Below are 25,960 nucleotides of genomic sequence, written 5' to 3'. Positions count from 1 at the left end.
TGTAGTTCCCTGGGTCCTCCTTATGGCCCTTATAGATGGGCATCACGTTTTCAAGTCTCCAGTCATCCGAGATCTCTCAGTACTTATTATTTTGTGTTCCAGTCTTCATGTCTGTCATGAGACCAGTTGAATGAATTCTGTTCATAAGAACAGAGTTGCAGCATGTCCCAGTTTATCTGTTTGGGGCAAAGCTCTTACATCACAGTGGCTCTTTGTAGCATTAAATCCTAAAGTAGTCCAGAGTGATGCCCAATTAGTCATTATGTCTGTCACATTCAGGGTACTGAACTGTCACTATTATGGATGCACAAATAACATAATACACCCTCAGTCTTGTTGCGTTCCATGAACTACCACAGCCACACTTAAAGAGTTTGGTCATGTTCAATCAGAACTACCACAGCTAGATTAATGAGTTGTACAATTTATTGAAGGAACAGGTACACAGGTTCTTTGGATTGCTGGTGATAAATTCACTATCTGTAAAGTATGTGCAAATACCAAAAATATGAGTAACACAGTCTGGCTACAAACACTTTAAAAGATATAAAGTGACTCTATAAAGATTTCTAAGTTTCCTAGGGAGGCACTTGGCATAACCAAGTGTTCAGATCTTACCCAGTCAGTTGACTGATCCCAGAAGTCAGAAGGTATCTTTCCTTATATGACGGTATCATCCCTAACATCCTCTCTCCCTTAAGCTAATTTATATTATTTTCTACCTTTTAGGTGGAGTTTGAGTGACTCTAGCCATGCATACCTTTGTTACGAATGGTTCAAAATTTTCTCTCTTTGCTTTTAAAGGTATAGACTAGAAAAAATTTTTAGCACAAGCTCAGTGAGGCATGGTTACACCTTGGAGGTGGGTAACCTTTGGAATGGAGGTGTGTTTTGTTATTATAATGATATTATAATGAGTAAAGTTCACGAAAAGGACAACATTTTGTCAAAAATATGACAGACTCTTGGCCCAGGATACCAAATGTGCAGCTTATCGGTTTCAGTGTGCACAAGAACAATCAAGTTCGCATCTTATCACAGATCCTGGCTATGGTGTCTCCACTCTGCCCCACCCACCACACAGTTCCTCTTAGAGTCAGCACACAAAGTTCCCCTGGTGTGATCAACATCTAAGGTTGTAAGCTTAAGGAACTTCTGTGTGGTGCAGCTACATTCCACCCTGGAAGCTTCTTCGATGCTGTACCTTTTCTTTAAAACGGGAATATAAGTTTTAATTTCTGAGTCACCCCAGGCAATTACTCCATACTCTTGTTATGAGATTTCTTCCTATGCATGCAAGCAAGGTGGCCCACAGTAAATGCTGTTGCCTGAAACAAGTTTTGATGTTTCACTTTGCAAACCATTTCAAGAACAGCACATTTCTGCTACAGAGACAGAACAGAAACTGTTTGTTCAGTGTACTTACTCCTTTGATGTAAACTATACGTCCTGGACGTCCAGGGGGCCCTGGGGGTCCAGGCAAGCCAGGCATGCCCTGGTAAAAGAAAGTGAAGTAAGGAAGACATTACACAGATCTTTTCATATGCAGTACAACTGAGCCTAGGGAAGGAAGGACAAGGGGCTTTTAAGGCTCTGTTTAACCAAGAAGTTATATGTGAAATGGCTTGAGGGAAGGCTGAGCATTCAGTTAGAGGGACCAACCTAAGCTGGAAGGTGAATTTTAATATTTAGCCTAAAGTACTCTATGGAGAACAAAGCAGCCTAAAATTGCTATTTCCAGGGAAAAATAAGCAAGCAAACATCCAACTCCCAAGCCCAAAAGTACTATAAGTTGAAAATAAATTAAAGTCAGTGGTTCTACCATCTAAGGATAATTAGGTCTTCAAGACTGGCCTGGGACTCTCAGGACTGATGAGATTCATATACTTCAAAGTGCCTGTCAGATAACTATACACTAATTAGCATCTTCAAGGAATTCTGCTACACTGGAGGCATGACTGCCCTTTACAAAAACTATGCTAAGTCTTTACCGTGTCATTTAAAAATTTGGCACCATGACATGTCCATGACATGTTCACTCTACATTGATGCACACTTCAGTGAGGTGTCATATGTCACCATATAAATAACTATTCTATTGGATCTATTGGATTTTATCTTCCCCAAGCACTGAAGGAAAAACTATTAGAACGTGCAACATGTTTTGCTTGCCTGTTTGCTTTAATGGCCCATCCTGATAAACTTTATCTGATAACAATTGCTTTAATAGTTTTTGTTTGGCTAGGGGAGACATTCCAGAAAATTAACCTTGACACTGTTTAAAGATATGGAGAAATTGAAAATCTATTTAGTGTTTTCTGCCAGAGGCTAGTCATCTTTTCTGTCTTTTTTGTCTAGTTATAATTTGTCTAATCTGCCAGGCTTCATCTTCCAGCAACTAAATTTCTATTGACTAGATCATCTCTTCTAATACCTTGCTGATCCCTGCCTTCCTATGATTTCTATGGTAATGCAGTAAGGTTCCCTTGTCTATTTTTTTTTTCCTGCATATCTTAGATACAGATGAAATATTATTATTACCTGCTGTTGTGGTTAGAGTACATTTTTCTTTTTCAGCACAGATCAGCCCATGATGTCAGAACAACTACAAGAAGTACTCTGCCAAGTAAATAAATACTCTAGTCTGAAACGTGCTGCTTATGCTCAGCAGTACTTATTGATGTGTGTTTTACAATTCTTCATGTCTGTCATGAGACCAGTTGATTTAATTCTATTCATAAGAACAGAGTTGCTGTGCCAGAAGAGAGTTGCAGCATTCATTACTTGTCATTCCATAATTACAGGATACAGGTGGGCATGTATGTGCAATCATCTTGCAAACACTGTATGGTGGTCATTATTATGGATACATGTACACGAATATCAAAGCAGGTAATAGGTATCAGCAACCATCTCCTCGTTAGTCGGGTAGATGACACTTAATTATGATATGCTTAAATGCTGCTTGCACATATTCAAGACATCTAAAAGCCTATGGAAGTATCTTCACACCATGAAGATCCTATGTATTTGTAGAAAGAATTTGGCAATCCCAGATCATATGCTATTTGACCAACCTATGCTAACAGTGAATTGCATGCAACTTTTACACCTGGGATCTGATACAAAGATCTATATCTGTAAGAACTGTCCAGGTGGCCTCAGAAGTTGACTTTCTGATGACTGTTATCACATAGGAATAATAGCAGAAGCAAGTAATCATTTCAAGCTAATTTCAGCTTTTTCATCCCATCATCATTTCAAAGAAATTCATAGAAACCAGACTTGACAAGACTTCAACAAGATTTATTTCAATTAATTGTAATACATAAAAACTTACATTTAATGCTTCACCTCGTTCACCTTTCACACCTCTTAGTCCATTGAGTCCTGGGCGGCCCTGAAATAAGTACACATAACAAAAGAGTAGAAATAGTGCAGTAGGTGCCTGAACCAAGCTGCCCTACTTTTATTCCATTTGAGAGCTTAATACATACTGGTCGTCCTGGGAAGCCAAGTTCTCCTTTAGGTCCAGCAGGTCCTATTGGTCCCTGGACAGAAAAGAAAATATGATTGTGGAGAAAAAGAATAAAATTGAACAAATAATGTATGGAATAAATCTTTGGCACAGATTTGGTTATTTAGAAATAGAGGCATAGTGTTACATTTGTGTTAAGTCAGTCTGTGATTATTTGCCCACAATACACAGAATGTCCTGTCTATTTCCTCAGAATGTCCTCTCTATTTGCTCTTCTAAGTGATCTCAGAAGCTGGAGAGGTCTGCATATAATAGAGAAGTCTGGTTTGAAAAAGACTGGCTATCTGAAATGAAGCCTGAATTTTCTGCCATTTGTAATGTGTGTAGTTCAACACTAAGCTGCCATGTATCAAAGCAAAATTAAGCATATCAGTCAATAGAAAAAAGGCAGTTAAAGGTGTATACTTTGTGCACCTGCTTTTTATTTTTTTATTTTTTATTTTTTATTGAATCAGACACTATGGGGAAATGTCTGTGGATTAGACTGAGACTTACTATAGTGCCAGACTTCTTGCCAGCCTGGATACATGGACTTAAGTGGATGATAATTGAAACAGATCCTTCTTTACACAAGAGTTACCCATCAGACCACAAAGACCGATAAAAGAGACTTCAGAACTAAAAGGCAAGCAGGTCACCCGGGAAAAGTAGTCCAGGACCATGGATTATCTGTGATTTGGTATTTGCAAGCACATGACTTCTAGGCAGCCAGGGGTAACAGATTAACAAAAAGCAGTAAACTGGTGAACACCACAAGCTTTAACCTGCAGTCAACTTCCTAAAACTCAACAAAACCATAAGAGTCTAGACAGTCTCTTTACTTATGAGTCAGCTTTTCTAGTTTCATTTCCTTTTTTTTCCAGCCTGGTGAAATACTGAAGAATTCGCCTTCTTGAATTATTGCACTTGTATTTTAACTGCACTCATTGTTCCACATGTACATGGAGAAGATGAAGGCTACATATGAATTGGATGCATAAAATCTGAAAGTAAATCTTCTAATACCTTGTACTGGGTCTGGCAGAGTCCCCATTCCTGGGGGTGTTTAAGGAAAGGCTGGACATCGTGCTTAGGGACATGGTTTAGTGGGTGATGATGCTGATGGTAGGGGGACGGTTGGATCAGATGATCTTGGAGGTCTTTTCCAACCTTAATGTTTCAATGATTCTATGACCTCATTGCAATCTTGGAGACATAGTGGGATACTTCACATGACTGGAATGCTGTCATGGAAGGCCACGTGCTTTTTAGAAAAGACTGGCCAGGAAGGCAAGGTGGTGGGATTGCTCTTTATGTGAGAGAGCAACTGGAATGCATGGAGCTCTGCCTAGAGGTGGATGAAGCAACTACAAGACATTCAGACACCTGCATCTCTGGAAAGAAGATGGAGCAGCTCTTCCTTGAGGTGAATCTCCAGGCATGTGGAGGATAAGAAGGTGATCAGGAGTAGTCATCAAGGGGAAATCATGCTTAACCTATGTGATAGCCTTCTATGATGAGATGACTAGCTGGGTAGATGAGGGGAGAGCGGTGGATGTGGTCTATCTTGACTGCAGCAAGACTTTTGACATCGTCTCCCATAACATCCTCATAGAGAAGCTCAGGAAGTGTGGCCTAGATGAGTAGACAGTGAGGGGGATTGATAACTGGATGGACAGCAGAGCTCAGAGGGTTCTGAGAGATTCTGTGAGAGCTTCTGACAGAGCTTTAGTGCATACCAAGTGGAACAGAGCTATTGACAACAATGCTTTGATAAATTATGCCACAGAGGGTGTGGCTAAGCACTCTGAAATTTCTATATTAATGCTGCACAGGACTCCCACTGACTACAAAAGATTTTTTTTTAATCTATCGGACCACACTAAAAGGAATCATGCCTATTAGCAGTGATGATCAAACCAGAGTTTTGCACTAAGAATCTCTAGGCACTAAGAATACACTAAGAAGAGGAAATGGCTGGGAAAAATCTTGAAACAGGCTCTGTGTGTCAAATTATCCTGCTGAGTTCACACCAGTGCTAGCAAGAACATTTTCTGAATGCTCTTGCCTTCATGATAAACTGTATGAAACATCTCAGGGCAGTACAAAAGAAAATATAAATTCAGAGTTTGGGGCTGATAGTAAAAGGGCATGTCCTGAAGGGTGCCTGGCAAAAGGATGAAAGGCAAGAGACACAAGTCAGAACATGAGAATTTTCAAATAAATATATGGAAAAAACTATTAAAACTAAAGATTATCATATACTGGAACATGTTGGCCATGGGGGCTGTGGAATCTCCACTGTAAGAGGTGTTGAAGACTTGACTGGGCAAACCCCTGAGCTAACTAGACCTGATTTGGCCAGCAAGTGTGTACTAGATGACCTCTGAAGTTCACTTCCATTCTAAATTATCCTATGATTCTATATCAAGGTTAAAGGATAAACTCATCTTGCAGTCATACAAGGAGGAGAAAAGGACCTCCCCTTCTCTTAAGTTAGGATAGCTCCCTCAAGGCATTTTAAAGTATAGTATTTAAGAAAGCAGTTTATCAGCAGACCCGGTTATCTCCTTCTAAAGACCACAGCAACCGATGGGAAAAATCTCCTGTTCACCTTAATGCACAGAAACTACAAAAGCTACTAACAATCACTTAGGTACAACAGGGACTAGGCTACATCAAAAGCAGAAGCAAAGAAATCATAGAGTCATAGAATGGTTTGGGTTGGAAGAGACCTTAAAGGTCATATAACTCTAACTCCTCTGCCATAGAGAGGGATGCCACCCACTACATCAGGTTGGCCAAGGCCCCATCCAGCCTGGTCTTGAACACCTCCAGAGATGGGGCATCAACAGCTTCTCTTGGCAGCCTGAAAATCTCAATATCCTTGATCTTTGTGTAATATTAGACTTCAGGAAATGAATTCCTGCTCTAACACTACTGAGTCTGGAAAAGTGTTAATATATTACAACTAATTTCTTGTTGTGCTTTCATACATTTTGTGTAGAGTCAAAAATATTAGGCCAAGTATGTGAAATAAGGCTTCTAAACCCTGTTTTCAGTAAATGGTCTGATGCTACTGCCTGATTTACTTCTTGCTCTGAATACAAGGGAGTTGCAAATCCTTGGCTCCTACAGAAATTGGGGCTGATGTAGTCAGTTGTTTAAATGTATATAATAGAAATCATGGAATTGGAGAATAATTTAGATTGAAAGGGACCTCCAGAGGTCATCTAGTCCAACCCTTAAAGAAAGGCAAATTTCCAAGTTAGATCATGGTGTTCGGCACCTTGTTTCCCAATCCACCATTTCTCTGAGCATCTATTTCTGTGTTTAATCACTTTTTTTTTTTTTTTTTTTTTTTTGGTGTGGTGGTGCTTTTGTGATTTTTTTTTCCCTTATATCTTTTCAGAATTTCCCTTGCTGCAACCTGTGATCATTGGCACATGTCTTTTCTTTTTCCTGCACATCTCTGAGAAGGCCTGACTCTGTGTTTTTTCTAGTTCCCTTTCAGGCAGTGACAGGGAACAATTAGAGCCTCTCTCTCAGTATTTTTTAATTTTTTTAATTTTTTTTTTTTTTTGTGGCTAAATAAATGCAGTGTACTCAAACACTTCTCATAAGTCTGGAAAGTTATGAGCTCAGAAAGAAGACTTTTCACTCTCTGCTTAGTAAATAACGGATACCTTTTTTTTTACTAGAATTTATATTCTATATCAAGTCAGTAACTTACAGCACCATGTATGTAAAAACCATTATTTTCTAGAGGACATTGATCATCCTGAAACATTAATATTCCTTACAATTCCTACTCAGAAGGAATGGAAAGCTAAAACAAACTACCTTTACAATTATTAGTCTCTCTAATGCCAAAACAAAATCAAAAAAGAATTCACTGAATTTTGGAAAGGTCTTACCCTTGGTCCCACTGGTCCCACCACTCCAGCTTCACCCTGTTGAGGATGAACATACACAGCAATGACAATGAGAACTTCTACAGTATCTAATAGAGGTGGCTGGTAACAAGGCCACCAAATATTCTGGAAGAACAAAAAGCAGTATGAACTCACCTTCTGCCCTTTTCTTCCTAATAATTCAGTTAAAGATCCATCAGCAGTAATGATAGCTCCTGGTTCTCCCTTTTCACCCTGCAATTAACATCAAAGCTATTTTACAGTGTTTACAAAGCAGCTCTCAATGAGTAAGCAAAAGTAAAAGCAGCATTGCTGCTGCTTGAAACATGACATTCTGAGAGAAAAACTACAGTATGATTGATTCTTGGGGAGAGTAGGACTGATCTTTCCTAAAACACCATACGGTAAACTGAAAACATCCTACTACGGTAAATATCCATAAGATGTATAAATACTTGGTTTTGTTTTTGTGTTAAAAAAAAAAAAAAAAAAGACTTTCAGTTGCTCTCAAATAATTGTCTCTGTGAAACGTGCTGTGTTCATAAGAGATCTCTGCCAAAGGCAGACAGGCTATTGGAGTCTTCCTATGTACCATCAGCTTAGATATTCGTCAGCAAATACTGCTGGAATTGTAAATTCTTGAAAACACTAAGTAGAAAGAGTGACTATCAGGAAAGCGTGAATCTTTTTTTCTATGTCCTTGAGGTATGATGCAGTCTTATTATCTTTCAGGAAGGCCAATTGGCAGCATTTAAATTACAAACCTCTGAGTTTCTCTTCTTCAATGGGTTTCATTGAATAATGGCACCACCACCAGGAATTCTCATTCTCCAGTGCAGACACGTGGTTGCCACTAGATCTAGATCATTCAGCTGTAACTTTCCTCCTCCTAGCTCAGGTAATCTGAGCTTTTTAGCTTTCCCAAGACCTTTAATGGAAGAAATTTGATTTGAAACTAACAATTGCATTGCTGATTAAAGTGATAGCTCAGGTTAGAACACTTATATTGAGCTTCATTTCCTGCAGATTTAAGGCATATTTTGGAGTCTCCCTGAGCCCTTGTTTTATTGACTTTATTTTTTGTGAGATTTTATGGATGAGAGGCTGCAACAGAACAATCTCATGATCCTTACAGGGAAATGTTCCCTGGTGTCTGTTGAGCTTTGTCTGTGGTTGCTGAGATCATCACAGTCTTGAGCATAACTTGGTATTCACGCCTCAGAAACAGCATCAAAAACATCATTATGTCATTGGTGGGTGTAAAATATAATGACTTCAAAACTTTGAGTTCCTTCCAGTGTGAATAGTAGAAGTAAAAAATAAACACAAAAAAAATCCAAAACCAAAAAAAGCAAACAGACAACGCCAAGCCAAAAAACACACAACTGTTTTTAAGTCTGAGCTCCATCATTTTATGCACTGGGTAAAACCAGAACCCATGTATCAAAAGGGGATTATTCTCAAACCATTCCCACTTGTGAGAAAGTGAGGGTCGGTTATTTTATAAATACAAGCAGGAAGTGTTTTTGCTTTTGTTATCCCCAAGACTGTAATAACTTAGATGCTCCTCATCCATGCTTCCAGCAAATGGATGAGAAGAGGAATAAGAAAATGCAACAGCATCAGCAATACTTGAAAAGAGGAAGAAAAAAACAGAACAGGCCTCGGTCACCTCTCAGCAATGTCACAAAATAAACAGTATTGTGTAAAATAAGAGAAAGGACCCTAAGGAAAGAGGTTTCCAGGTCTTACTCTTGTTTTTGGGGAATGGAAAATCGCAGTCTTCATTGTGTAGGTAAAACTTTCTGTACCAAGGAAGAAAAAAGAAAGTTTTTTTTCCTTTTTTTTTTTTTATTTTTTTTGGTCTCCTTGGTTAGAATACCAGGCTGTCGGCACTGATCACCAGCTTGCAAGAAGAGGTCACCTCATGCTTGATGTTTATGCAAACATATTTTGATAAAAGCATACTATACTGCTGAATTTCAGTTCTTGGGCAGAAATGTTAGTTCTCAGTAATATTATATCAGGTATTTTGTTTATCAGTTTTTCAAATCACACTTAGTACATTTTTCACATAAACTTATTAACACCCCAATCCCTAGTAAAATTAGAATTATAAAACTAGAACCATAAAACATTATGATGCCACTAAGGATTTGTTATCTAACACATTTTGTAACATGTAATATTCCCTTTGTCTTTTCTCTTACCTGTTGGCCTTTGGGTCCTTTTGGTCCAGGCAAACCAATATCACCTTTTGGTCCCTGAGGGCCCTAAGCAAAATCAAGTACATAAATAAATTGGTGGAGAGCTCTGCTGAGAAAACGAAGCTGGACCATTTTACTAAATGTAATTTTAAGTAACTGGAAAACTTGAACCTGAATCACTCTGGTTACAGTCTAAGACTTGATTTACAAGTATTACAAATCTTAGACTTACAAGACTAAATTGCTGTCTGAATCAACAAATTTTTAAAAACAAATATTATATAGGGATAATTGTTAAAAATAGCAAAAGAAAAAAAGCTGTTGTTTATCAGAGTGTAGATGATACACACTTTCACAAAGAGAAATATGCATACATTAATAAGAATGGAAAATCAGCCTAAAATTCTCTTTCTTCCCTACTCTATTCTCTCTCCTTCCATGGTCATTCAGTGACACTGATTTCCAAAAGATTTTCTGAAGTTGTATTTTTAAGAAACAGTACAATAAAAATTACGTTTTTACATAGAGAGATTATATATTTAAAAATAAGATCATTTCTGTGAAAGTATTCTTCTCAGATCCTATTTTGTTTTACAGTCTTCCGTTATAAACACGTGTAGAAGCACTTTTGTTTTTACCCATCAAGAGCTAAATTCAAATTTACATGATTTCTGCATTAGTGAAGAGTTAAAGTAAAGACCTGACTTAAGGATGAGAATGGTATTTTTTATGAAGAAATTCTGTTAATAACAGAAAGACTAACAATTCATTATATCACTTTCTAAATGTTGTCAGCTCTTTTTCAACTGAAAAGTATTTTAAAGATTTTTAATTTTTTAATTTTTATTTGTTTTCTTATGCAGTCCACAATGCCCAGGACCCAGCAAACAACCTTTGTAGAACTTTGGGCTAGTTGCCAACATTTTGTTAACATCATTTTTCAGCTTTCCCAGTTTTCTCCTTATTCTTAGGCAATAGACGAAGGGCTCTGAGATCATATGCATACATCTGAACTGTAAAACAACTGTAACAGGGGGAAATAATGCTACTAAATTAGATATAATATAAATATAATAGTATAAATAATACTGTAAGAAGTTACAAGCCAGGTAGTGTTTAATGGAACAGCAGTATGAGCACAATAGGTAGCATAATATAATGTACCTTTTGAAACTATGGCTATGTAATGCACTGGAATGCTGAAATACTATTTTAAAAAAATTACTAAAATTAATAAAAAATAAGCTTTGTATTATCCTAAAGGATTAAGAAATCATAAACCTGATAAGGTTTTACAGAGCTCTCTAGTAGTGACCAAAAAAAAATGCAGCAACAGCACAAAAATACATAACAAATAATATTATCCCATATGCTATTTGAATATAATTTTTAGAAGCCCATTCATTCCATTTGTTTCTCCTAAACTGCACAGGAATTTTCTTTAGGTAGCAATTTTTCATTAGACTCAATTACATGTAAACTGCAGATCTGATTCTGAGATAAGCAGAAATGAGTTATGTATATCATAGTATACTTCATTTCCAGCAGAGTTAATTTCTACCGTAACTGTTGGTTCCATAAAAACTACAGTCTCATACAGAAATGTATCAGACTTTGTATAAACTCTGTACAATATAAATGTTAAAATATTAAAGCATATCGAGAAATACTTAGATCCCAGGAACATAATACTTACAGGAAATCCTGGTAGACCTGGCCTGCCATCTGGACCCTACAAAATGCAAAAAACCCTACTCCCTTACAAACATATATTACAGATTTACAAAACAGAGTATGCATTTTCAGTGTATAGCCTAATTTATGAATATTAATTGATCTGAAACTGGACTAAGAATTTCATTCAGCCAGTGGTAAACCTGCTATCACTCCACAACACTCTATGTTTCTAACTTTTTCTGGGACACTAGGATTTACTTTCCAAAATGGAAGGGACAAATATCCAGGAGAGGCTTCTGAAAGGTGACATTTTCCACATATTAAAGGCATGCAACCATAAGTCAGACTTCTTTGTATTTTTATTTTTATTTTTTTTACACAACCCATCACAGAGATCACAGGAGCCCTTCCACCTTTGCCACTGCACTCCGGGTTGTCTGTGGATAGGAAACAGAATGTCCACTATACTGTGAATATAAACATGGATTTGTATTTGTACTGAGCATATTTAAGATTGCCCCACTATGATATTTGCAGAAACACAATTTATTTCTAGTTTAAGTCACCTGAACGTGCATTACCCAGGTCACCATGATACCCCAACCTCCTTCCTGACTATGGTGAACTGAGGTTCTGATGCCCTTCCAATTAAAACTACATTTCAGGCTGGACCTACAGGACCTACTTCTTTCCATAACAACTACTAAAAAACAATGAATTTCTGCTGGGTTTATGAGACCACTCATCTATGTTTTGAGAACCTGTTGTCTAAGGCTTGAATGCCAACTACCTGCAATACCAGAACTCACACAAGGGACCATCCTATTAATCCCTGGCATCCTATAATGTGCAGGGGTTAGGCTTATCTTCCTTGTTTCATCGGGGACTGAATGTGAGGGAGACAACTGTGTTCACAAAGAAGAAATAGACAATAAATAAATGAAATAAACACCGGTCAGCAACTGAAACACTGTGAAGCAAGACACTGTGGGATTTAAACATTGTGAAGTGCAATATATTGTAGATTTTCAGGCAAGTTCTGCCTAACTTTGAATAGACTCTACAGGCTGGAGAACGTAGGCTTTTCTGTGGAGTTAGTCCTAGAAATTTGGAATCCTTACAAAGAAGCATCCAGCACTTTAAATATTTGACCAAACATTTTTGCAGCTAGACTGCTATAAAACAGAAATTGAAATTTCCTATCTGTTGTTCTTTTGTGAGATTTACAATTTACCATCCACAGCTATAATTTCTGTGAGATAAAATTCAAACATGTGAGCCTACTATTCTTAGTTGCAATCACAAGCAGAACTGAGGGAAATACATTACCCCAACATTTCATGACTTGAAAAACAAGAATACAAAAAGGTGGAGGAAATGCTATGTACATCCCTATTTTTGCATCAGTTCCACATTTCTGTCATTCTGAGCATATTGTTCAGATTTAGAACTAAACCAACCCCTTCAATTCATTTCTTTCAGACAAACATATAAGAACTAATTCATCCACACAGAATTCATTTCTGCCCTGAAGTACTCCCACACAGCTTGTTGCAGGAGTTATAAACACATTTCTGAAGCACAGGAAACTCAGCTCTAGATGATACTTAAAAGGAGACATTAAAGATAGAGCAATTCTGAGGATTCAGTAAAGCAACATATACTCACAGGAGGCCCGACCAGTTCTTCAATTGAAGAAAAATTAAAAATTCCATCTGTATCATTGAGTAGTAGCTAAAAAAGTGGTTAAGGAACAGGTTATTTCAAATATCACACTGGTTATCTGGAGTACTCATACGTTTTTTAGAAATTTGCACACAGTTTAAACTGTGTATCCCATTATAAACATGGGCAGAAAACTACAAGTAAGGCCAAAGATATGTATAAGCTATTTTTAACTTTTGTTATACACCTGGAATAACAAAATAGAGCACTTTCATTTCATTCCTTATGTAAGGACTTCAGAATGCTTTAAAAGCTTTTACTACCTGACCACCATATATTTTTAATTTGAAAACTTTTACAGCATATATTGTAGTCTGAGGTCATTTCTCCACAATAAAGATCAAAATAAAAGTATTATACCCCAATAAGTCACTGGCATTCTGAGATGGTGAATTTATCTGGCCACAATCTATCTTGTAGATTTGAGGTTTTTATTCTGGATATGTCTGCATCATACAATATAGTGACTCCTAAATTAGATCTGATCATGCTGCTGTGTCTACTTGGTGCAATATAGAGCAATCAATGAAATTAGCTTGGATCCCCAAAACAGTGTAGTCACATGCATGTGGAGCAACACCTAAGCTAATGCACTCTGAGTCTCCAGAAACCTGAACAGAGCAGAATGATAACAATGTTGTTATACTTCTTCCTATCCTGGAATTAGTGAGGTCTGCATTAGCTCAGACACCTGCAGACATTGATTGTAGAATCAGAATAATGAAGGTCGACCTGGACCTTTGGAAGTAATTTGTTCCAACCTCCTGCTCAAAGCTGGTCAAATTAGGTCAAGTCCAGTTGAGGCTTGAACAACTACAAGGACATAAATGCCACAGATACCCTGAGCAACCAGATTCAGTATTTGAGCATCCTCAGGGTAAAAAGTCTTTGCTTATATCTAATCAGAATTTCCCATTTTCCAACTTGTGTTGATTAAAGTCTCATGATAACTCTATGTACCTCTAAGAAGCATGTAGCTCCATCTCTGTATTCTCTAATTAGGTAGTTGTAGAGAGCAACGAATTTTCTCCTTAGCATTCTTTTCTCCAGGCTGAACAAACTCAGTTGTTTCCACTTCTTGTGTACCATGTCCTCTGGTCTCCTGACCATCTTGGTGTCTCTTCATGGGTCTTGCTTCACTATGTCAATATCTTTCTTGTACTAGGAAGCCCACAGTTGTACTTGATATTCCTGATGCAGTCTTGTGAATGTAGTCACATCTCTCTGAGTTCATCAATTGAGCTGAGCCAATTTTCCACCTATTTTTAGTCATCCTCTTATCCAATTCATAGGTTACCAGTTTGGTAATCATAAGGCTATGGGAGACTGCATCAAAAAAGTCAGGGCATGGTGTCCATCCCTTGGCCACAGGCTGGTCAGATCATGCTGGTCAGAAATGACTTGTCCTTAGTAAATCCAACTTGGCTGCTCTCAGTCACCTTCTTATCCTGATGTTTTGATAAGGCTTTCATTCTGTTTTCAAGACAGCCAACTTTCTGGTTTAAATAAATGTTCCCAATACTATATCATGTGGTCATACATTAAGTAAGGGCAGTATGAAACTGCTTGCTCCACATAAATGCCGTAGATGAAAGAGATTTTTTTTCATTTCTTTCACTCCAACAGTCCAACAGTATGACTTCTAACCTTGTTTTGAATTCAGAAATATGTACCAAATACTCTTAGAGTCTTGAACTAGTACACTGGTTTAGCAGCAAGACACACCATCCATTTCAAGATCATGCTCTGTGTGCAGCCGTGTATTCCTATTCAATGTAATGAAAATCTTCTGAATTTCACAAGGCCAGGGCAGGACATGCCTTCAAAGAGCAGGATTTACTTAGCTCATGAATAAGCATATTTTCAACAAGGCATTGTGAAATCTGAATACCTTTTCTTCACGTAACTATGTCCGGATGATAACTACCAGATTACAGTCCTTTTCATAATTTGTTATGAATATAGTATACAGGATCTAACTTTGAAATTAGTTTGAAAAAATCTTGTGTTAAATTCCTGGTTTGAATAGATGGTTTGACCACATGGTCATCAGAGGTCCCTTCCAATTGTCATGTGAGTCTCTGAATACTATTTTTTCTAATCTAGGATGTGAGGAAGGGCACAAGAGAGGACAGACCTACTTGGTCTTATCATATGTCATATTCTATCATATCCTATCCTATCATATCCATCTGAGCATGGCAACGCAAGCTTTCTGTATTTTGAGGTCCTGTTGGAATCATGATTCATGTAGCTAAAGCCTGTTACTTCTACTGGGTGCTGCTCCCTTCTCCCTGTCCTCAGGTTCTACAGAAAACTCTGGAAAGTTGTCACTGAAGCAAGTAAAAAGACTGTTTTAAATCCTACAGGAAGCAGTCCTTCTCCTGACCTGCATAAGCTCTCTTCTGGTTGCTCCAGGGGTAGCAAGATGCTGTTGGTTGCACTGCATTCCTTGTCCTACTTCGCCCAGAGAGGGAGCAGGACAGGGTCTATACTTTAATGACAGTAATAAGAGTTCTGCTGCTGAAATTGTTCTGCTTTGTCTACAGCTGGTGGCAGAAGTCCAGGAGCCCTGGGTTTACTCCATCTTTTCAGTACAGAATTACAGAGTTTATTTTTTTGTTTTGTTTTGTTTTGTTTTGAATTACTGAGTATTCATTCTCAATCCAAACCATAGTGAAGTCAGTGGAAAGAATTCCAAAGGCCTTGCTGAGCTTGGGAGCAGGCATTTTGTATGTTTTAGAAATAGAGTTTAGCTGCAAATGGAAAGTATGGTTGGAAATAAGTGAAGTCTACAAAGTGCTAAAGATACAAAAATACAGGGTGCAAAAATGATGATTAGAGAAAAAGACTGCACCAGGCACATAGTTATTTAACTTTCTTTTCAGATTTGCAAGCAGCTTTAATAGCCACAATTTAGCAACATAAATTTTTAACACATCAAATGAATTTAGAAAGTGTTGTCTAAAAAGTAAGGACAGTGTTGTTTTTCAGTTTTTGTTCACTGTTATAAAGAGGAAGAAACAATAGTTTTTCGCATGACAAATGGAGTGAATAAGCTGTTAATACAATTACAGAAAAAAGGGGTAACACAAAATCTTCTGACATTTGCTTTACTCCCCCCAGACATGAACCTTTCTCCAGGAACAGAGCTTTCATTCAGTTTGTGTACCTAAACTATGTATGAAGAATGGCAGCAAAACATAATTAATTGCTTAATCATTTTATATTTAAATCCAATTAAATTTCTCAATTCAACGTTATTTCATTATAGATTCCAACTGAGTTAGTTAGTATCTTAGTTCCAACTAAGATAGTTCAGAGTGATTAAATCCTAGCAAAAATTAATGTTTTACTAGTTATCATTTACCAGTTATGATGCAAGAAAATGCACAGAATATCACAGATTACTCTCCAAAAGAGCAAAATAACCAATACAGGATAAGAATTTTTAGTATTTTATACATTACTTTATATATATTTTTATATATACTGTATGTATGTGTAGTATTAGCTGTATATTGGCTGACGTAGTAGCTAAGCCTTTCTCCATCACATTTGTAAAGTCCTGGCAGTCAGATGAAGTCTCTGGTTACTGGAAAAAAGGGAACATCACTCCCATTTTAAAAAAGGGTAGAAAGAAGGACCCAGGGAACTACAGATTGGCGAGCCTCACCTCTGTACCTGGGAAGATCATGGAACAGATCCTCCTGGAGGCAATGTTAAGGCACATATGAGACAAAAGGGTGATCTGAGACAACCAGCATGGCTTCACCAAGGGCAAATCGTGCTTGGCCAATCTGGTGGCCTTCTATTATTGAGTGACTGCATTAGTTGACAAGAGAAGACTGACCAATGTCATCTATCTGGACTTCTAAAAGGCCTTTGACATCTTTGACATCTTTTGACATCTTTGACATCTATCTGGACTTCTAAAGGCCTTTGACATCATCCAACATGACATCCTGGTCTCCAAATTGGAGAGAGATGGACTTGATAAGTGGACTGGACTATTCAGTGGATAAGGAATTGGTTTGAGGGTTGCACCCAGGGAGTAGTGGTCAATGGCTGTATGCCCAGGTGGAGGATGGTGATGAGTGGTGTCCCTCAGGGGTCTGTCCTGGGACTTGTACTGTTTAATAACTTTAAATCAACTGTTTAATATCTTTTAAACTGTTTAATATATTTTAAATTTTAATATCTTTATCCACAACATAGTGGGATCAAGTGCAGCCTCAGCAGGTTTGCAGATGACACCAAGCTGAGTGGTGCAGTTAATACAACAGAAGGAAGAGCTGCCATCCAAAGGGACCTGGAGAAGTGTTCCAATGTGAACCTATTGAAGTTCAACAAATCTAAGCGCAAGGTAGTGCACCTGGGTCAGGGCAATCCCAGGTGTCAGTACAGACTGGATGAAGAACTCACTGAGAGCAGCCTTGTGGAGAAGACTGGCAGGTTCTGGTGGACAAAAAGCTTGACATGAGCCAGCAGTGTGCACTTGCAGCCCAGAAGGCCAACTGCATCCTGGGCTGCATCAACAGAGGGGTGGCCAACAGACTGAGGCATGTGATTGTCCCCATCTGCTCTGCCCTCCCACTTGGAGTACTGTGCCCAGGTCTGGGGCCCCCAGCACAAGAAGGATGTGAATCTGTTAGAGCGGGTCCAGAGGAGGGCCACAAAGATGCTCACAGGGCTGGAGCACCTCTCCTGTAAAGAAAGGCTGAGAGAGCTGAGGATTTTCAGCCTGAGGAAGATAAAGGCTCCAGGGAGCCCTCACTGCAGCTTTTCACCACTTAAAGGGGGCTCATAAAAAATACGGAGAGCAATTTTTTGCTCAGTCAGATAATGACAGGACAAGGGGAATTGCTTTAAACTAAAAGGGGGGAGATTTAGGTTATAGGTTAGGAGAAAATTCTTCACTCAGAGGGTGGTGAGGCACTGGCACAGGTTGCCCAGATAAGCTGTGGATGCCCCATCTCTGGAAGTCTGGAAGTGTTCAAGACCAGGTTGGATGAGGTCCTGGGCAACCTGATCTAGTGGGTGGCAACTGTTCTGTGGTTCTATGATAAAAAATTAGTATTTTTGAATACCAAATTAGCAGCAAACTGAGTTTTTTTGTTTTGTTTTGTTTTTTAGTATATATACAGAATAGTTCAGAGCAGACTTCCTAACTGATTAAAGGAGTGAATAGAGGAGGGAGAGAAGATTGCAAGTTTCTGAGACCCACAGATGTCAAAAGGGAATACAGAAGCCTGGAAATAGCTTGGTCCCACTTGGTCAGTTTTATTTTATCATATCTTTTCACAGTGTTAGAATTGGCTCCTGAAGGAATCAAATCCCCTCAGTTCACATGGAGAACATCAAATGAGGAGGAAAACAAGATCAAATGAGGACGAAGCCAATGCCTACTTTACTGTTTGACAACTAATGGTGAAGGTTGGCCAAGAGTCACAACCATCCTGATCAGATCTTAATATTACAGCAATACTGAGACTTCATCAACTCTTTAATTTATTTAGCTATTGTCAAGCGGTATAAAACTGCTTTAGTTGTAGCCACTAAGACATTAAAAAAAAGACTTCCTTCCTACTCTGATGGTTCAGTCCATTTGATTTCTATAGCCAATGAAGTATTATTGTCTTTGGTTAAACAATAGTTGAGTGAGGGAACTAATACATCCTGACCTGGGCAATGATTTCCCGGGATGTGCTATGGATCACTTAGATCACTTAACTGATGTCTGCTACTCTACCAAGGTCAAAACAATATCCACATTGCAACAGATGGTATTGGTATTTATTTTAGTTCTGTAATTCTAACTGCAATTGTTAGGTCTGCTTGCAGTAGTTCTTTTCATTTCTGAAGTTAATTACATATGAGGTCTGATGTTTTTCTGAAAAACTCTGTCAACAGAATTTGGATAATTTAATCTTCTATCTCAGCAAATATATATTAAGCAAAGATCCTTACAAACTGTGCGGTAAGTAGAACTCATTGTCATATATACCCACATATACTTACACATACACACAAGTTTAATCAACCGTTTCAAATCCAGCTTATCAAGTCCTCAGAGAAATCATCTGATTAACAGCAAGTAGATTTTGAAGCATACGAGGATGTCTCAAAAATAGCTCTTGCTGTACCTCCACAGAATACCTGTTTGCTACAAATGTATGTAAAGCCTGTTTGCTACAAATGTATGTAAAGTACACAAAGTGTATGCACCCTACTTTGTATGGGAGTTACTTCTTAAACTCCAATCTATTTAGAGAAGGAAATGTGTTTCTGTACAGATTTGTAATATACCTGATGCAATACAGCTTCTACCAGGCTCTACACACTTCTGTAACACATGATGAACGCAATTCATACACAGATTGTGGAGAATTCAGAGGATGGTTTCTTCAGGCCTATCTACATATTAGATAGACGTGGTGGACTCTGCCTACCACAACACACAGGGAGTCATGCAACCTCCAGAAAACTAGTCATTAGTTTGCTATGTTGGCTTCAATAATATTTTTATATTCCTTATCTATGCTGTCCTCCCATACTGAGATTTTTTGTTTGTTTTGAGGAGCAGACTTAAAACCTGAACATCAACACTAGAATTGACAGGTAGGTAACTGCTTGTGCCCTCTTCATGTTAAATGGAGTTACAAAGACCTTGAAGCTTGACAAACGCACTTACCTCAGGTATTGCTATGATTGGTCCTGGTGGTCCTGGTGGTCCAGGTGGACCCACAATACTGTTCCCATCCTGTCCTCGTTCACCCTATTTTAAAAGCATTACATGTGGAAAACCCATTTACTAAGCACTACAATTCACAGATTTCTCAGAAAGAATGAAATCCACCCGATCTCACCTGAGGTCCTGGGTCACCCTTCTCCCCTTTTGGCCCCTGCACATGATAATAAAAACAAGCAGAAATTATTTTAAAAGGAAAATGGTGAAAATGAGAATTCTCTATCCTCAGAAAATGCACAAGAGTAAAACACAGGTACAGAATGATCACCAGCCTCTCAAACCACAGATGGGACAAGCTAATTTCCACTCAGATCCACTGAGGGCATGATGTTTAAAATTATTTGTCAGCACATTTGACACTTCACAAACAAGAAACAAATGAGCACACACCATTTCATTAGCTGGGGATTAATTACAGAAGCCTTTCTTTCAGTGTAGTGAAATCAGCCATGCCTGGCTGCTTTTTCCTTTTTCAGCACTGACTGCCTCAGTTGTGTCCTGGATTGCCCAGTGAACTGGGCAGGGAAATACAGGTGAGCTAAACAGTCATTTTTCAGATAAGTTATTTCTAAGCTTGATCAGCCCTTCAGTATGATTCACTAGACATGTAGACAGCTCGTTTGGCATGAGTGAAAGGAAAGTGGCAGGGAATGAGCTGTAGGACTTCCCAGCTGAAGAATTTTTGAAGTCCCTGGGGCTCTTAAGCAGGAGAAATACATTAAAGCCATCTAATTTTTTTATTTATTTATTTTTATTTTTATTTTGGTTTCCATCTAATTAAAAGCAGAGATAAATTCTGAATAATTAAAAACAAAAGGAGAATTGAAGAATGAGAACTGGCCCCTGGAGAGGCCTGTATCACTTTTGAGTGGTGTGTGGTGTCTAAACTGTATGCTTCAGGTTAGGTAGGACAAACCCAGACCCAGCTCTCCATATACTGCTACCAAGTCCTGTAGAGGGCTCCTGCTGAACCTCAAGGCACAAGTTTAGGAGCCAGTGTGTGTTAGGTGATCACAGGATATGATATCCCTACTCACCATATTTCCAGGATGTCCAGCAATGCCAGGAAAGCCTGGTTTTCCTTTTGTACCTGGCAGTCCCTACCACAGAAAATATATTGTTATTCAAGATAAACTACATGATTGAATACAAAGACTACAAGAAAAAAACTACAAGATCTCATACAAACATACTGCTCCCAAAGGGACATACTATCTGAGTGGACTAGATAGTAGGTTGGGGGGTTCCATGGAGTCAGGATCAGTAGCTCTCAGTAGTCATCAGTCCTCTGCACTGCTCCTGCTGTTTCCTCCTCTCCAGATAAGTTTTTTTTTTTTTTTTTTTTTAAAATGCAGTTTCAATTATTCATCATCATTTTTTGCAACTCTGCTTAGCAAAAGGGTGAATTCTGCTGCTTTCCCTCAAGCTTTATTGTGGGTTATTCCCACCCTTTCAATTAAGTGACTCTCAAACTGGATGAAGCGGCAGCAGAGATATTGAATGTAGATGGGAGGGAGGGAGAGAGGGGGAAGGATTGGGATGTGGGGAAAAAAGTTTGGTATCTCCTGCTCTAGTTTAGTGGAGGACTGAACTTTACTGCTATGAATCTGATCAGTTACTCTATATTCTATGGGGAAAAAAAAAGAAATTATTCCATAGTAATGATAATGAACTTTGCCTAGAAAAAATTGATAAAAGAAGACTGTGAATTCTTAAAGGAACAACTAAACAGTGAACTATCTTTTTATCTGCATCTGTTTTTCTCTGTCACATGAAAAAGCAAAAGAAATTACACAGAATAGCCTAATGATTCACCCAAGTGCTAGGTTAGTCCTGTGCTGTTTCAGTAGTGGTTTGTGTTTTCTTTTCATTTGATTTTTTTTTTTTTTTTTTGGAAAAGGTTGTTTTGTTCTTACATTTTGTTTTGCTTCAGAAAAACTACTTCTGGGCTTTTACAGTAGATAGTACCATGACAATCTAAAAGACATAGACAATTCCATGTAAAAGCTTGGTAGCTGTCAAAAAGGTAAGCTGAATAATAAAGATTATTATAAAAGGCACAGGGAAAGAAAAAAAAAAAAAAAAAGAAGAACACAGAGCATTACTATTCCACTGCATATGCTTATTGTATGCCCATAACTTGAATACTGTGGATCATTTCAGTTCTTTCATCTTAAAAGGGTTCTAGTGGAAATAGAAAAACTTCAGAAAGAGCAATGGGAATAATGAAAGGTACAGAATGACGTCTATATGAGATGTTATGGTGTAAGCTAGGGCCATCTAGTTGGAAAAGAGACAAATGAGGAGATGGATGAAGAATATTGTGTTATATTCTAAAAGGAGAGAGGAATTAAGGATTCACTCTTCTAATAGAAGAAATAGTGAGCATCAAATGAAAAAAGCTGGAAGAGGTTCGTGCAATGTGTAGCTAAGTTGACAGAGCCCCTTGACACAAGATATCATATATCATAAAAGTTTGTGTAAGTTCCAGGGAAGGTATCAAGTTCTTGCAGAAGAGAATTTCAGTGTACTACTTGCCCTTTTCTAAACTCAAACAGCATCTAAGCATCTGCTCAAACTGTATCTACTTTTGACTATTTCTGAAGGCAGGATACTAGGATGCATAGATATGATCCAGTAAAACCACCAAGAATTATGTAATATTCTGCTGGGGTCTCTAAAAGAACAATAGATCCATAAAGCATCTAAAGTCAAATAGCCTTCTGTGTTGTATTTTTGGTGTGATAGAAGAAGTTCAAATTAACAATTTATAGGGCTCAAAATCCTCTCTCTACTTGTCCCTTATTATAGAACTACCATCATAAAAGATTTAATATGCCATCCTTTCAGGCATGCTGGTACGTGTAGATCAACTTCCTATTATTACAAATCCTGAATAATTTCATCATTTGATTTTACTAATGATTTTTAGTTTGGAAGAATAATACAGGATAGGTATGATGCTTTAATTAAATAAGTTATTCAGAGACATCCTCATTTCCAACTCCCTCCATATTTTAAGATTGTAGAGCTGCTCTTTGCTCAAATATAAGAGAACTAAAATACATTCCTCGTTTTCTTTTGTTTTCTTTTGTTTTTAACCTGAGGATTGGAGAGGTTGACTATTCTTAAATAACTTTGTAACCAGTCCACTTACAATATATGCATGTGTTTGAAATGTATCTGTCATAGCATCAATACTAATTACTAGAACAAGCACCATAAGACAAAACACCTGTATGAATAATAATTAAGGAAATAATTTATAGCCTCAAGCAGATAAAAAAGATTTTAAAACAACAGTCCTATGCATTAGTGTATCAGCTTTAGTTACTTCACTAACAAATCTCTCTGCCATGGCAATGCTTAAAATATGCAGAGCAGATGGAATTTATGTCAAACAGAGTCTTACTACATTGTTGTTTTTTAAAAAATAAATAAGCAAATGCTGTTAGAAGACTGTGGCAATACTTCTGCAAATACTCAGCAAATAGAAGGGTAGATTCATAAAGGTTTTTATCTTGTTTCATACAGCAACTATTGATTTTAGAGCTGTGCCAAATGCAAAATAATTTTATTATTTTATTTTATTTTATTTTATTTTATTTTATTTTATTTTATTTTATTTTATTTTATTTTATTTCATTTCATTTCATTTCATTTCATTTCATTTCATTTCATTTCATTTCTACGTGTCCCAGTGCTGCCATCTGCTGTGATACATCTGCAAAAGGCACCCAAGTCAGCCATAGTCAGTCATGCAGAAAGCAGCGGGGACATGAGCAGAAACTTTGGGGTGGGCTCCAAGGAGGGTCCAAAGCAGAAAAGACAGGGATGGTGAGGGGGAAGATTGGACAGGAAATATGGACTCTTGCACCATTAACTTCTGCACTAACATGGTGGAAAACAGTGTAAACTGGCTGCTTTTGATGCCATGTTGCATGGCTAGAACTTGAATTGATCCAGTGGAGCAGGTCTAGCTTGCACACTGGTGCATGGGGTGAGTTAGACAGCTAGGACAAATTCCAGCTTGGAGGCACAGGCTGCATATTAGGAAAACCGTCTTTCCTAGATGGATAATGAAGCACCAGGACAGGATACCCAAAGACTTTTTTCATTCTCCTTGGAGTTATTTAAGACTCACCCAAACAAATTCATTGCTGATATGATCTGGTGTTGGTGATAATCCCACATTAAGTGTGATATTGGATTAGATGACCTCTGGGGTTCTTCCAGCTAATATTTCTACATTCCTGTACCTTCTGAATGGTCCATTTGGATTAGGAGTAACCTGGCTGCAGGAAAATGGCAAGCTCTAGCACAGAAATAGGGAACAATAGTGGCCTCTGTGTGGAACACTGGATTAGGGTTGTGGATGGGTCCTGAGACCTCTGCACAACACAAATGAATCTACTGTTGTACTACAGATACGTAGTGTAGTGGTGGAGTGCTTTGGTATGGTGTGCTAGCTATGAACCCTGTTAAGAATGGGTCAAGAGGTGGAACTCAGTTTTCACATAAACTTTGCTTATTTTCATTTCTGTTCTGCCAAAAAACAAAGTGGCTTCACAATACACCATGACATCACACACTTAAATAACTGGATTTTAAATATAATTTTAACCATATTTTAAACAGAAGTCTTAAGCAACAGGTTACCTGGCTCCTGACATTCACAACTCAACAGAGAAAGGTTCTGTTTTTCCAGAGAAACCTTCCTGAGCTTTAATAAATTGACAGAGCAGCAAGAAATGTTCATTGCCCCCTTATTATTCCCATATAAAGGAAACTAAGAGGAGGAAATGAGTGAGGTTTTAGATCAAGCTATATGAATTTCTCACCTTTGAACCTGGTGGACCAATATTTCCTCTTTCTCCCTGAAACAGAGACACAGTAAGTAGAGCTCAAAGATCAAAGTGAATGGTGATTACAAGGATTTTAAACATGTATGTTACTTTCCTTAGGGAGAAAAAAAAAAAAAAAAAAAAAAAAAGACTGGATGGAGTAAAAAGATCAATAAAAACAGAGCACATTTTTGGTAAAGTGATGCTCAATATACATTTGTGAACTAGTTCTGGGGGTTTAACCTTCCAGTTGCAACCTACATCATAAGTGCTTCTGTTTAGCACACATTACTTCTGCTGTGCATGCACCAAGCTGCATGCCTGAACCTTCCTTTCGGTGTCTGGAAAGTGAATATAGTAACATTCCCCAGATATACCAGTGCCACAGTGATCTTGTGCATCCACAAATGACCCACATTCTTGCTTCAATACAGTTAAATTAGCCTCCTCCGTACTACTGCTCTCCCCATCTACCCAGACACTGTGTCATAACACAAGTAATGTAATGAGTACTGTCCTGTTACACCTTCAGGTCTTACTCTGCAGCACTCTGGCTATGAGTAGACATGATTTCTTGATTTCACTAGACAAAGAATATGCAATGTAGTTCATTTTAATTGAGATGGATAATATGAAAAGGAATAAAGCATCAAGAAGCTATTGCCATTGCCTGGAATGTTATGTTTATGCTTACAGTCTTTCAGGAGTGTTTATATTCTTAAGTTAATGAAGACTGTAGATTCTTTTTAAAGGAAAGTAGTTTTTCTTAATAATAACTGTAAAAGCAGAGTTTGGTCTTTATTTGTTAGGAAAGGCATTAAACTTTGGTCACAACAGGCCTTCACTGTTGGGTGTTTGAAGGATGAAGGAGATATGAAACACAACTTTATCTTGAATATACCGTGTGAGCCTTTGTTTTTTGGAAGTGGGTAGCTGTTGTATTTTGCCACTGTTGCCTAGTGAAGTCTTTTATAACCATGAAAAGTGGGTGTAAATTTCATCCCCGTGAGAATTATAGTGTATTACAGCCACTTTATACTGATTTTCTGTAGTGTATCTGATTTTGTAAGAAATTAAGCAACACATAATCTGTTCCTTTCTGTGTCTCCATGATCTTGGGGATGAATGACTCAAGTTTAAACAACCATAAACTTAGTGTAGGTGGTAGTGAACTCTCTTGGTCAAAATTTATGACTATCTTTTCAGTCCTAGTCATGTTCATAAATGCATCATCATGCTATCCCCATACTCATAAGTAATGCTGTCTTCCAACATTAACAGGAGGACTTGTTACCCAGTGGAGGGACTTTTTGCAGCTGTGTAAA

General features: G+C 37.9%; 1 protein-coding gene across 3 annotated transcripts in view; it reads right to left on the bottom strand.

Moving 5' to 3' along the window:
- The window catches only part of COL15A1 (collagen type XV alpha 1 chain), a 302,706-nt gene that overhangs the window by 220,068 nt on the left and 56,678 nt on the right, over positions 1-25,960 (bottom strand). For 2 of the 3 annotated variants that reach the window (XR_014689437.1, XM_084508908.1), the window contains exons 13-24: positions 24,633-24,668; positions 20,829-20,891; positions 19,910-19,945; positions 19,735-19,818; positions 12,984-13,049; positions 11,335-11,370; positions 9,642-9,704; positions 7,588-7,665; positions 7,435-7,470; positions 3,498-3,551; positions 3,341-3,400; positions 1,427-1,495 (exon numbers count right to left, since the gene is read on the bottom strand). Coding sequence is in view for 2 of the 3 variants with exons in the window: in XM_084508908.1 (XP_084365034.1) it covers positions 1,427-1,495; positions 3,341-3,400; positions 3,498-3,551; positions 7,435-7,470; positions 7,588-7,665; positions 9,642-9,704; positions 11,335-11,370; positions 12,984-13,049; positions 19,735-19,818; positions 19,910-19,945; positions 20,829-20,891; positions 24,633-24,668 (681 nt within the window). In the remaining variant the exon portion in view is untranslated. The remainder of the gene's footprint in view (positions 1-1,426; positions 1,496-3,340; positions 3,401-3,497; positions 3,552-7,434; positions 7,471-7,587; positions 7,666-9,641; positions 9,705-11,334; positions 11,371-12,983; positions 13,050-19,734; positions 19,819-19,909; positions 19,946-20,828; positions 20,892-24,632; positions 24,669-25,960) is intronic. The other variant, XM_084508909.1, reaches the window with a different exon arrangement.

This window comes from Aythya ferina (assembly GCF_964211825.1).
Source record: "Aythya ferina genome assembly, chromosome: 2".
NCBI lineage: Eukaryota > Metazoa > Chordata > Aves > Anseriformes > Anatidae > Aythya > Aythya ferina.
Note: the sequence above shows the minus strand (reverse complement) of the source record. Positions and strands in the feature narration are given on the sequence as shown.